Source organism: Penicillium alfredii (genome assembly GCF_028826965.1).
Source record: "Penicillium alfredii strain IBT 34128 chromosome Unknown utg000001l_segment0_segment0, whole genome shotgun sequence".
Taxonomy (NCBI): domain Eukaryota; kingdom Fungi; phylum Ascomycota; class Eurotiomycetes; order Eurotiales; family Aspergillaceae; genus Penicillium; species Penicillium alfredii.
Genome location: NW_026622698.1, coordinates 2,147,780 through 2,160,765, shown reverse-complemented (window position 1 = coordinate 2,160,765; position 12,986 = coordinate 2,147,780). Strand labels below are relative to the sequence as shown.

Here is a 12,986-nt window from a genome sequence, read left to right as displayed (position 1 = left end):
CTGCCACATTGCAGACTCCCCACCATGAGCTCGAAACAGGTCCCCATCCCGGGCCCCAAGGGCGTGCCCCTCCTCGGCAACATCTACGACATCGAGCCCGATGTCCCCGTCAATAGCTTTGAGCTGCTGGCCGATAACTACGGTGCGAATTATTTACCTAAATATAATAATGATGACGTCAAAACGCTGACAATTGCTCTTCTATCGTGTCGATAGGTCCGATCTTTCGACTATCCACCTTTGGTACACCCCGAGTGTTCATTAGCTCCCACGAGCTCGTTGACGAAGTCTGTAACGAAGAGCGATTCACGAAGAAGGTCGCTGCTGGCTTGCATGAGATTCGCAATGGCGTCCACGATGGCCTCTTTACGGCGAACTACCCCGGCGAGGAGAACTGGGCTATTGCGCATCGCGTTCTCGTGCCTGCTTTTGGGCCGTTGATGATTCGGAGCATGTTCGATGGTGGGTATCTATTTTTATTTTATTTTAATTATTCCATTCTATTATTTGTTATAACTGACCTCCCCAGAAATGTACGATATTGCCGGCCAACTCGTCATGAAATGGGCTCGACAGGGCCCCCAAACCCCGATTATGGTCACGGATGACTTCACCCGCCTGACCCTGGACACCATTGCCCTCTGCGCCATGGGTACTCGGTTCAATTCGTTTTACCATGACGAGATGCACCCGTTCGTCGAGGCCATGGTCGGCTTGCTGTCGGGGTCGGGCGGCCGCGCTCGTCGCCCTGCGCTGGTCAACAGTTTGCCTACTAGCGACAATAAAAAGTACTGGAGCGACATCACTTATTTGCGCAACTTGGCTCAGGAGCTGGTGGATTCGCGCAAGAAAAACCCTGAAGACAAGAAGGATCTCCTTAATGCCCTGATTTTGGGGCGGGACTCGCAGACGGGTCAAGGTCTGACCGATGATTCTATCGTGAACAACATGATTACGTTCTTGATTGCTGGTATGTTGGAAATACCTTGAGGATTGCGCCGTGTCTGTCGCTTTTGTCCAAACTAACAGTCCATAGGCCATGAGACTACCTCTGGCATGTTGTCATTCCTCTTCTACTACCTGCTCAAAAACCCGAATGCCTACAAAAAGGCCCAGGAAGAGGTCGACCGCGTGATTGGCCGTCGCAAGATCGTCGTCGAAGATATGTCGAAGCTGCCCTATATCACAGCAGTCATGCGCGAGACACTGCGACTGAAGCCCACGGCCCCCATAATCGCCCTGCACGCTCACCCGACAAAGAACAAGGAAGATCCCGTGACACTAGCAGATGGAAAGTATGTCCTGCACGAGGACGAGGCGGTGCTGGTCATGCTGAGCAAGATGCATCGCGACCCGAAGGTCTACGGCCCCGACGCCGACGAGTTCCGACCGGAGAGAATGCTGGATGAGAACTTTGAGAAGCTGCCCAAGAACGCCTGGAAGCCCTTTGGCAATGGCATGCGCGGCTGCATTGGCCGGCCATTCGCCTGGCAGGAGGCCTTGCTGGTGATTGCGATTCTGCTGCAGAACTTCAATTTCCAGATGGACAACCCCAGCTATGACCTGCGCATCAAGCAGACCCTCACCATCAAGCCCAAAGAGTTCCACATGAAGGCCACCCTGCGCGAGGGCCTTGATCCGACCACGCTCAGCACTTCTCTCAGCGGCTCTGGCTCTGCGCCTCCGGAGTCTGGTGCTGCGAGCCGGGACCGAAAGCCCAAGGTGGCTCCCGCGGGCGGAAAGCTGAAGCCAATGCACATCTTTTATGGGAGCAACACGGGCACCTGTGAAGCATTTGCTAGACGATTGGCTGATGACGCGGTCGGCTATGGGTACTTGGCGCAGCCAAGCTCCTTGGATTCGGCATCACAGAATGTGCCCAAGGAAGATCCCGTGGTTTTCATTGCCGCCTCCTATGAAGGCGAGCCCCCCGACAACGCGGCCCACTTCTTCGAATGGCTCAGCCAACTCAAGGGTAGCGGTTTGGAAGGCGTCAACTACGCCGTATTTGGCTGCGGCCATCGTAAGTATCTGCGTGAAACTCATTCGAAACCTCACTAACCTTGCATTTCAGACGACTGGTCCTCCACCTTCTATCGGATCCCAAAAGCAGTAAACGAACTCGCCGAAAAGAACGGAGCCAACCGACTTTGCGATATCGGATTGGCCGACGCAGCCAACTCGGACATGTTCACGGACTTTGACAGCTGGGGCGAGACCAGCTTCTGGCCAGCCATCACGGCCAAATATGGCGGTGCTGGCCCAGCCAAAGACTCCAAGCCGAAGTCGTCGCTTCAGGTGGAAGTGAGCTCGGGCAAGCGCGCGTCGACCTTGGGTCTGCAGCTGGAAGAAGGGTTCGTGGTCGAAAACAAGCTCTTGACGCCGTCCAACGCCCCAGCCAAGAGAGTGCTGCGGTTCAAGCTGCCCTCGGATATGACCTACCAGTGCGGTGATTATCTGGCCGTGCTGCCCGTGAACCCGAGCTCCGTCGTTCGCCGGGCGATCCGCCGCTTCGATCTGCCGTGGGATGCCGTCCTTTGTATCTCCAAGTCCTCGCAAAGCACCAGCTCGCCGCCGTCTATCCCGCTCGACACGCCCATCTCAGCCTTCGAGCTCCTCTCGACCTACGTGGAGCTGTCACAGCCCGCGTCTAAGCGCGACCTCAGTCTGCTAGCAGAAGCAGCCATGGGCGATGCTGAAACGCAAGCCGAGCTGCAATATACAGCGTCGAGCCCGAGCCGGTTCACCGAGGAAATCGTGCGCAAGCGCGTCAGCCCTCTGGACCTACTGATGCGCTACCCGGCAATCAACCTCTCGATCGGCGACTTCCTCGCCCTGCTACCGCCCATGCGCGTACGACAGTACTCGATCTCGTCGTCGCCACTCCTCGACCCGTCCGAGTGCTCCATCACCTTCGGCGTGATCAACGCGCCTGCGCTCTCCGGCACCGCCACCCCGGGCGGCGACAGCACCGAGCGCTACATGGGCGTAGCCTCGACCTACCTCTCGGAGCTGCAGCCCGGCGACCGCGCCCACATCACCGTGCGGCCCTCGCACTCGGGCTTCAAGCCGCCCGTCGACCTCGACACGCCCATGATCATGGCCTGCGCAGGCAGCGGGCTCGCCCCCTTCCGCGGCTTCGTGATGGACCGCGCCGAGAAGATCCGCGGCCGCCAGAGCTCCACGGACGCCACACCAACCCCTGTTGAATTAGCCAGCAAGCCCGCCCGCGCCGTGCTGTATGTCGGCTGCCGCACTAAGGGCCAGGACGACATCCACGCCGCCGAGCTGGCCGAGTGGGCTGCGCAGGGCGCTGTCGATGTCCGCTGGGCGTACAGCCGGCCCGCGGACGGGGACGAGTCGCCGGCGCGCCACATCCAGGATCTGATGCTGGAGGACCGCGCGGAGATTGTGGAGCTGTTTGAGCAGGGCGCCCGCATTTATGTCTGTGGGAGTACGGGGGTTGGTGGAGCGGTGCGCGATTCCTGTAGGGCTATTTTCTTGGAGCGGCGTCGGGAACTGCTTGCTCTTGCGAAGAGCAAGGGCGAGACGCCGTCTCTGCCTGATGCCGAGCTTGATGAGGAGACTGCCGCGGATCGGTTCTTTGATAAGCTACGGACGAAGGAGCGTTATGCGACGGATGTTTTTGCTTAGGGTGTGGACTTGTGCTGTTGTTTGCATTCTTGATGTCTTATGATTAGCGTTCGCTTGTAAGTAAAGCTTTTACTAAATAAAATGAATAAGTCATGTTTCTCACAGACCATGTCATTTAAATACAATCAACGTAAACTACACTTGACCAGGGCCTGGTGTTCTCTAATAGTAATATGCCTCATACATGAGGATAGTTACCAAGGACATCAAGTTGGTCGACGACCGATAAACTACTTGCACCTTGCTACACTATAAGTCTACCCTGCAGCGGTAATGAGCGGATACATGGAGCCTACAATCCAAGTAACCCAAGAGGCGAAAGTATATAGTATAGTATATATCACAAGTGCATTCGACGAAAAGAAAAAACACAAAAGAAAAACGTTCCATCCTACCAGACACATCTATACCCATATACACAGAAAAAAGAGCTTAACAATAGCCGCCAGTGCCAGTATCTTGCATATCATACACATGAACCGTACACTGTAAAACCCATCCTCCCGAGTCAATTGCAGACTTCAGTTGGGGGAACATAGTATGCACAGCACACCAAAGTAAACCACCCCCAAATTAAAGAGCAAGTCTCACACCATTAAGAGCGGGCCTCTCTCTGCTCCTTCTCACGAAGAAAATATTTTGTTTAGTGACGACGGAAGCCAGCAGCACCGGTGGTAGCCGGCTTGAAGGGCACGAAGTTGTTGGAGGTACCCTTGAGAGCAGCGGGAGCGCCAGTAACAGCGGGGGCACCACCCCAAGAAGCAGCGGGAGCACCAGAGGCAACGCTGCCACTATCGGGCACAGCAGCACTGGTAGCCGCGGGGGCACCGCCGGCGGCCAAGCTCTGCCACTGCTGCAGGTACTGGGTAGCCTGGGCTTGGTTGGAGTGGTTCATGGCGTCCTGGATCTTGGACTGCAGCTCCAGCAGCTCCTGGTTGCGTCCGTTGCCGGCACCGCTGTTGGAGCCGGAGCCGGAGCCAGAGTTGGAGTTGCCGCTCCAGCCTGTCGGGGCGGGCCCTGCCAGCTGGCTGTTAGTGGCACCCCAGCCGGCAGGGTTCACGGCGGGCTGCGAGGACAGGGCGGGCATGGCGACGGCGGCGGCGCTGAAAAGGCCCAGGGAAACGATGCCAGCGAACTTCATTGTGGAAAAGATAACGACCGGGGGTGTGATTGATCGAGTAGAGAAGGGAAAAGCGAGCGAAATCACGAGTCAGAGAGAGGGAGGGAGGGAGATGAAGAATTAAAATAGTAAAAGAGGAAAAGATCGAGACTCTACCGGCGGGTCAAGACATGAACGAGGTGGGCACTGGGTTTTAGATTTGGCAGAGACCTCTCGCCCCAATTTCTTTTTTTTTAACCACATCCAGACCCCATCGGCAATGATGACGACCTAGGGGGCTGCCAGGGAAGGATTCTTCCTTTCAGGTCCACTTCCTCGAGACCCCCCAGGAAGACCAGGAAGACAGTCAGCTCCGATTGGAGATGTCTGCTCACATAAAGCAGCGGGGCGTTGGCCAAGCTTCTTTGAGGAAGGTATCGACATGGGAATCGAGTCTGTGACCGGGTTCTGTCTGTCAATACGACCTCATTATCCATACGATCTGGAGACAAAGTTTTGCTGTGCAACCTTTGTTGATCTGTCTCGTTTCGGGTGATTCGGTTTGCATTCCTGAGTCGGCCATTCATCCAGCCCTGTGGGCGTTCAACATGAAAAATGAGTGATGGGGTCCACTAAGGCTGAGTCTAGCAAACACCCATTCACTCACTATAAGTCGAGATATTATTGCGATTTGCGGTGAAAAGGGATGGCCCCGGGATTGTCATTATCCTGTTCCTTTTCCCTGCAATCTTCGATCCTATTTCTTTTTTTCGTTTCTCATATCAGATACGCAGAACCCCTGCCCCTGAAGGCATGCTTTGAGTGAGCGGACCTTGGGTCAGATTACTTGGCCCCAAGTCCTCTGCGAGTTAGGGTTGCCACCGGGCAATCCTTCCACGGGGGCCATAGTTGACGCGGCCATTTTCTCACGGAATGTACCAGCTGGGGAAAAAAAACCAATTAAGACGCTACCGAAAGGGTAAGAACAGATCAACTCCACTGATCAACCTGTGGCGTCCAATCACTCCGGTATTTATGCTGAGCCTGGTGGATGCCAAGAACCACGCTATAACGAACCTCGCCTTCCGAGATATGGATGAAGGCAGCATGTAACAACCACGAAAATTCTGTGGTGTGACCGGACTGCAGCAACAACTCAACAAGAGACAAACCGCAAGTATGCCGATTGGTGATTCTGCGAGAGTTGCATTGCTCGACAACTGCCAGGGCTGCCAAGCCGTTTCAGAGTCAACTGTGAGATGTGGCCCCATTGTAACACCCAAATTATCAACCCCAACATCCCCCCTCACGCTTCATTAGCCCGATCTACGACCTCGTGGATGGCCGAATGCCACTGCTGGTCCGGCACACGGACGATCGAAGTTATTAACTTCGCCGATCGCCCAACAAAATAACAGCAGTTTCGCTAGTTGTTTCAAAATCACGCAGTAGTGTGTCAGCAGGATTATGGCCCCGGGGTGGTTGCCCGTAGGGCGATGTACTCAGCGTCGACACGCATTGGCCACACGTCGAGATCATTCCACGTGCTGGCTCTTGACATCAGATTCGCTTTGTTCATGCAGACGAAAGACTGGGCTACCGCCATTGCCGCGTTGCTGTAGATGCAGACGTTTCTCTCCTACCAGGAGCTGTCTTCAGGAATGATGACGAGGAAATGGTCCAAGTATGGCAATTGGTTCTCGCTGAGATTGATGACTGGTTTCTACGTTGCTGCCGGTGTGCCTACAGGGCTGCTGGGGATGCGCTCCCAAGACATCGCAGGCATGGAACAGCCCCTCGTCCTGGAGTGTCCGCTATTCTTTTGCTGACTTGGCTGCCGAATTTGGTCCCGGTGTCTGGTGAAATAGTGCAGCGCATTCCCTCTAGAGGAAGCCTGCAGGAGCGTAGGACTCCAGCCGCGACTCGGATTCCTCACGACCAGGGGTTGCCAATCAGTGGGCTTCCATCCGCTTAGTCGACACGCAGAGATAGCTGCAATCTGATACCTGATAGCGCCACCCATTTCCGAGTGGCAGATAAGGCACTGGCAACACATTCTGGTCTGCTTAATATGAACCTGCCTGCGTAATTGACATATGGACAGCGGCGGCTGTGGATAATGTGATGGATATCCTTCAAGTGCCGAGAGATCACTGCAAGCTGGACTGCATAGCGATAAGCCGTACAAAGCAAGACCCGGTGGGCAGCGCAAGAGCAGAACAGCTCATGCTGTACAGCAGCCTTGCCGAGAGTTACTTTTATTCTGTCTGCTGCTGTTTTCGTGGGAAATGGCAAGTACGTCGCTCGTGCTAACCAGAGCAGGACCGTCGATGTGGGCTCATCAAGTCGCGGCATGCGGAACTGCTCTAGGGCTACTTGGATTCATTCTTCAATCGATAATAGATCTGTTTGCCGTAGATGGAGTCTACAAGAAGTTTGGACCCGTGGTCATGTTCAATTGGACCGTCTATAACCATGGAAGCTTTTATACTTCCGCGGGTGATTGGTCTGTGAACCTTATTTTACTCACTCTATATACGTAGCTTATTTTGTCCTCATTTGAATGGGCTGTCTCTATAATATCGCATTTAAAGAGGGACGGACAATACTTCTCGAGGGTATACATTCCCGACACGGTAAGTGGATCACTCGGCTAAAACATCGGGGCTTGCCGACCAGATCGAAATTTCAGTAAGAAATTTATTTTATTTTATTAATTTTTTTTTAGCAATGAGATTCGTCAAAATTCCAGTTACTCGAGGCATCTAAAAGCAGAATCAACTGGTGAGTGGATTTTTGCCTAGTGGCCTTATCGGGCTTGCGCAGATCTAGTCGCGATGGCGTGACAGCCGAACCTTCCCCAGATCGTCGGATTCTTCACAGGCTCGGCCGAGAGGAACAGAATCACCTGTCCATGTAACGTCTCCCAGTTACTGATACTCTCAAGATTTAGCTCAAGTATGCCGGTCAAGAGCGTGGCCGTGATCGGTGCCGGCCCATCGGGTGCCATTGCCGTTGATGCACTGGTTCAGGAGAAGACTTTTGATGTCATCCGCGTGTTTGAGAGGCAAGAGAAAGCCGGGGGTGTTGGTATGTATCACATAATGCAGCTTCACATCCATCATAGCCATCAAATCTAACTGCCACAGGGTCTCGAGAGAGAATGAGCCTCCACAGAAGCTCGATCTGGGCCAGCTATATGCGCGCACAGCAGATGCACCTCTAAAGGTCCCAGAGCATCTTCCATGCCGAACATCGGCTGTTGCTCAAAACCGCTTTATGGATTCGCCCGTCTACCCGGCGCTGGAGACCAACGTCGATGCGGGTGTGATGTCCTTTTCCCAGGAGCCGATCCCTGCGATCCGGTCGCAGTGGTCGATAGACCGACATGGCTCGGATACGCCGTTCCGGCATCACTCCGTCATTCGAAAGTATATCGAGGATCTGTTCACCCAGAAAGGGTATCAGAACCTGGTGCAGTACCACACCACGGTCGAGCGCACAGTGAAAGAGCCCAGTAGCCACAAATGGATCCTGACTCTGCGACGAGCAGAGTTCTCTGATCAGCAGACGCCATCGGACTATTGGTGGTCTGAAGAGTTCGACGCTGTTGTGGTGGCGTCGGGTCATTATGCAGTGCCGTTTATCCCTGTTATTCCGGGATTGAAGGAGTTTGCAGCAAAGTATCCCGGCAGCGTGGAACATACAAAACACTACAGAGGCCCGGGTAAATACCGAGGAAAGGTACGTGATGTCGCTTGTTAGCTGTTGAGTTGCTGTGCTCTGACCATCCACAGAAAGTCATCACCGTCGGCGCCTCGGTCTCCGCCGCAGATACCGCAGTGAGCCTGATAGACAGTGCACAAGTACCCATCCATGCCGTGGTCCGGGGTCGCTACAACGTGTATTTCGGCGATGAAGCGTTCAAACACCCCAAGATCCAGCGACGGGCGCCCATTTCGCACATCACCAGCAGCGACGGCGACCGCACGGTGCATTTTGAGGATGGCACCTCCGAGTTGGGAATAGACCACGTCATTTTTGGCACGGGCTTTACCTGGACTCTCCCTTTCTTGCCGCAGATGCCGACACGCAATAACCGCGTGCCAGATCTGTACCAGCACGTCTTTTACCGACATGACCCGACTTTGGTCTTTGTAGGAGCAGTACGTGCATCATCCTTCCCCGAACTGTCCAACATGAAACCAGAAGAAGCAATAGCGCTAACTCGCCAATTCACAACCATCAGGTCGGTGCTGGCTTGACATTCAAAGTCTTCGAATGGCAGGCCGTCGCTGCGGCGCGTGTCCTGGCCGGCCGGGCCACTCTGCCGTCTGGGACCGAACAGGCAAAATGGGAGGTCGACCGGATTGCACAAAAGGGCGACGGGCCGGCCTTCACGGTACTCAATCCCGAGTTTGAGGCCTATTTTGAAGACCTGCGGCTGCTCGCAGGAGATCCGCCTGCAGACACGCCTGGACGACGACTACCACGATTCGATCGGAAGTGGGTGAACGATTTCGATGAAGGGCATGAGAGGAGAAAAAGGATGTGGAGGCGTGCTAATGCGGCCGCACGCTTGTAGATGACTTGTAGATAGGACAGAAACACCGTCGGGACATACGCATAAAATCATCTCGTGGTTGTTTGAAAGCCCTATATTGCTGCATGGCCGCTTCGAAGGGTAGCAGTCCGGGGACGTGACGTAGAGGCCTGCTTGTTTCCCAGCCTTCTAATTTTATCTCTGCAAACTGCTCCTGTGGCTTCTCTGGCCTCTCTCCTAGTGACTTTCCTGCCGTTTCTCAGACAGCAAATCTTGTAATGCTCAAGTTGACTTGCCGGTATTGTCCCTCTGAGTGACGATTGCGACCCACTGTGGGCTCTGCTGGTTAGACTAAGCTAAGGGCCGTGCTTGGTTGTGATTCGGGATTCCTAGGTTCAGTTCGACCGTGGACATCAAGCCAAGACTATTTAAAAATCTCCAGATATCAGGGGGTTTTTTTCATATTTCGTCATCATTATTATTCTCTAGTGAAGTCTCTCCAGAGACTGCTCTGCTAGTCGAGTACAGCTGAACCTGAACCCAAGAACTCCCCCTTTTTCTTTTCAGGCCCTAACAACGTGCGCCCAGCGGGGCCATGCAGATCAGGCAGATTTGAACCAATGGATATCAAGATACCCGGCCCGATTTAACCCCCGGCGACTTTGATCCACCAACGGGCCATGCGGTTTCCGTGAGGGCCAGGGGTGGATACCGGGTAGCCGAGGGGAAGAAAGAGGGTTGAGCGCCCTACTATTGATCTGACATCCAGGGCGAGTACGAGTCCTGTGATAGCTCTGGCAGGTAAGTAGATCCGCACTTGGCTTTTGGGGCCAGGATTGACAATCACAATACTTTTAAAATGCAAGATATTCTCGTCTAAACTCTTATTTTCGGATAGGCGTGTAGCCTTGCAGACCCGCCCCCTACAGTAAACTTGTCACTTTACTAGACGTTACGCCTTTGTTTACCTTGGACAGGATGGTCCCTGGTATACTTGCACTCGATGGATATCTGATATTTGATCAGTGCATGACTATGGATATATATTTACCCTCGAGATGATCACTAAATAAACACCAAACTAGTTTTTACCTCGCTTTAGCGGATAATATCTCCCTTGAATAATATCCTCACCTTCGCAAAGAGTCCAACGTGGATATGATACATGCTGATCGGGCCCACCCACGGCATTCTCCTAGCCTATAATAACATCGTGTAAAAAATGCCTGCATAGACCCTCTCAGCTGAAGTAGATTATTGGATACCATCACTCCACTCCGACGACAATCTCTGGGGATCTACACATACCAACGAGGGTTTCCCCTGCCTATGACACACGTAGACCCGGTTCCCGTTGGGGACCCTCCTTTGCCATATTAGGGTTCACTAAAGCTGCCGTAGAGTCGCTTATCCCAAGAACTGCTGTCTTTTATCAAGATTGCAGAACCTTGGGGCGAAATGGGTTTGTCTTTCTGCAACTCCTGGCACTTTCAACACCTCGTGCCGTTGCCCTTGACCGTGCCCTGACCCCCACGAGAGGTGTTTGGATGTGACATTTTCTTCTTCTTCTTTCCCCCCGCCTCCTCCCCTGAGTCATTCACACCATGCTTTCATGGAAATCTCTTGCCGTCTGCGCGGCGATCGTTTCGGGATCTCGTGCCTCGGTTACCTCGCCCTCGCCCACGCCCACGCCCTCGACTCAACAAGGATGGTATTCGGCTGCCTCCAACTCCTGTGAGTCTTGTCAAAATTCACTATCCTTTCCTCTCTCCCTCTCTCTTTCTCTCTCTCTTTCTCCCTCAGCGCGAATAATCTCTGGCCAGCGCCATGGCTGAACTGCAACAGGGTCCCCGGTTATGTGCGATCCAGGAGAATCGCGGCAACTATACAGCACGTTTGCAAGATGCTGCTCCGACTATAACTCGAATTGTCCCTTCGCGACATCCTGCGACAGCTCTGTCCTCTCCTTTTGGGGTGGTGCTACCATGGAATGGTAAGAGCGCCTCTGCAAGAACCCATTTCCCCCCATTGACTTTCGCGGCATTCCACTGACTCAACGGTCCTGCAAATAGCGACACCGGCAGTACCTGTGCGAACATGAAACTTTACCCCGACCCCCACAACACTACGGCCAGTTTCGTGGATATGTGGTGCGCGAGTAGCTGGACTGCCTCGACCATCTTCATGGACACGACTGCCGCTCCCACCCCGACCGGTGAGGGTAAGTTGCGATATCCAATTCAAAGAGAGGGGGGTTGAAAAGAAAAGAAATAAGAAGACGACTGACTGAAAACTTAATAGGTAATGTTGCTGTTCACGCGGCCACCCCAGCAGCCTCAGTATCAAAATCCGGTGCCGCCGCCACTTCAACCGACTCCGGCAATAATGACACCTCCTCGAAACATTCCGGCAGCAAAGCCTGGATTGCCGGCGCTGTGGTTGGGCCCGTGGCAGGCTGCGCCATTATCGGAGCTCTGGGATTCTGGCTCGGCAACCGCAAGAAGCAACAAGCCCTTGCCGAGAAGCATGTACATATGGGCGGGTTCTCGTCGACCGGGCCCAGCAATTCGACGGAGTATGGATCTTCCCGCGGCTTTGGTGAGCTCGATCCTCAATCCAGGCCACATGAATTGGACTCGAGGGCGAATCTAGCGGAGCTCCCGGCTGCAAAGACTGCGCCATGATATATTCACCCGGCTTCATTCCGGCGGAGCTGAATTAAGGCTCCTTAATATGAACGTGACATTCGTTGAAGATTTTCATACGTTTTCTTCGGTCACTTTCTCACTTTCTTGTGGGTTATAAATACCTCAGCTATGGACATATTTAGTAATAGCATTTTCTTCCGGCGTTGGTGTGTCGGACGAATCTTCTTCTTTTCTTGGGCAACAAGCATATTGAAAAGAAATTGTGATCTTTTGTAGACGGTCTCTGTCGTCGGGCCGTTCTTCTCTTTAGTCCTGCGGACCCTGATATCTACTGTTCGATCCCATCCAATCCTTGACTATATCCCAGATGTGTCGAAATTGTACGACATTATTGGAACCGAATCCTCATGGCCTATTAGACTATTGTAACCAATGCCACGAGAAATGCCTTTGGATTTGCTGATTCCGGATATACGGCGGGGCAACATCTCAATGGCGGAGTGTAAGGTCAAGATGGACTGGCAGTACAACGGATACATGCCGTCTTCATCCCTCAGGAAATGAGTGTTGCTTGATTTATTTTTCATTTCTACACGCCGCACCATCCTCTAATGTTGAATGACTCGACCAGCATGAACCAGACAGAGGTCACCACCCTATTAAGCTGGTTGGTAACTTAAAATAGCTTTAGTTTGACTGGAATTACGAGTTTAGATATGCCATTAAGTTTACTTTGGTCGATCTAAAGGCAGAGCTCGAGGCAAAAATAGAAAAGGAAAGACATAGGGCTGAGATTCATAGATTCACCTTGTCTCCATGATAGATATCTATCCCAGTCTAACTGCACGGTGATTCAACAACTGGGTTCCACTTGAATCGAGACTTTCCTTGAATTGCACCTATATTAAGATCATTGCGCCCCAACCCTCACATTGGGCCGCTGATACTTAGCCCCGGCCCCCACGAAGTCCCGCCCAACATCACCAGCTTGGCAGCCCCCGCTCGCCCGATTTAAACCCAGGCAATTGACAGAAGAATTGGG

At 53.3% G+C, this 12,986-nt stretch overlaps 4 protein-coding genes across 4 annotated transcripts; 3 read left to right on the top strand and 1 right to left on the bottom strand.

Moving 5' to 3' along the window:
• Positions 1-24: 24 nt before the first annotated feature.
• On the top strand, positions 25-3,654 carry NUU61_000822 (bifunctional cytochrome P450/NADPH--P450 reductase; the record flags this gene model as incomplete). The annotated part of the gene is made up of 5 exons (XM_056651405.1): positions 25-142; positions 217-462; positions 530-970; positions 1,037-2,023; positions 2,075-3,654. The coding sequence occupies 5 exons, from the start codon at positions 25-27 to the stop codon at positions 3,652-3,654; spliced, it is 3,372 nt and encodes a 1,123-aa protein (XP_056516255.1).
• A 643-nt stretch (positions 3,655-4,297) lies between these two features.
• Positions 4,298-4,795, bottom strand: NUU61_000821 (uncharacterized protein; the record flags this gene model as incomplete). The annotated part of the gene is made up of 1 exon (XM_056651404.1): positions 4,298-4,795. The coding sequence occupies one exon, from the start codon at positions 4,793-4,795 to the stop codon at positions 4,298-4,300; it is 498 nt and encodes a 165-aa protein (XP_056516254.1).
• A 2,918-nt stretch (positions 4,796-7,713) lies between these two features.
• NUU61_000820 (uncharacterized protein) lies at positions 7,714-9,338 on the top strand (the record flags this gene model as incomplete). The annotated part of the gene is made up of 4 exons (XM_056651403.1): positions 7,714-7,843; positions 7,881-8,497; positions 8,551-8,919; positions 9,003-9,338. The coding sequence occupies 4 exons, from the start codon at positions 7,714-7,716 to the stop codon at positions 9,336-9,338; spliced, it is 1,452 nt and encodes a 483-aa protein (XP_056516253.1).
• A 1,562-nt stretch (positions 9,339-10,900) lies between these two features.
• NUU61_000819 (uncharacterized protein) lies at positions 10,901-11,980 on the top strand (the record flags this gene model as incomplete). The annotated part of the gene is made up of 4 exons (XM_056651402.1): positions 10,901-11,030; positions 11,142-11,289; positions 11,369-11,517; positions 11,598-11,980. The coding sequence occupies 4 exons, from the start codon at positions 10,901-10,903 to the stop codon at positions 11,978-11,980; spliced, it is 810 nt and encodes a 269-aa protein (XP_056516252.1).
• Between the last annotated feature and the right edge of the window lie 1,006 nt (positions 11,981-12,986).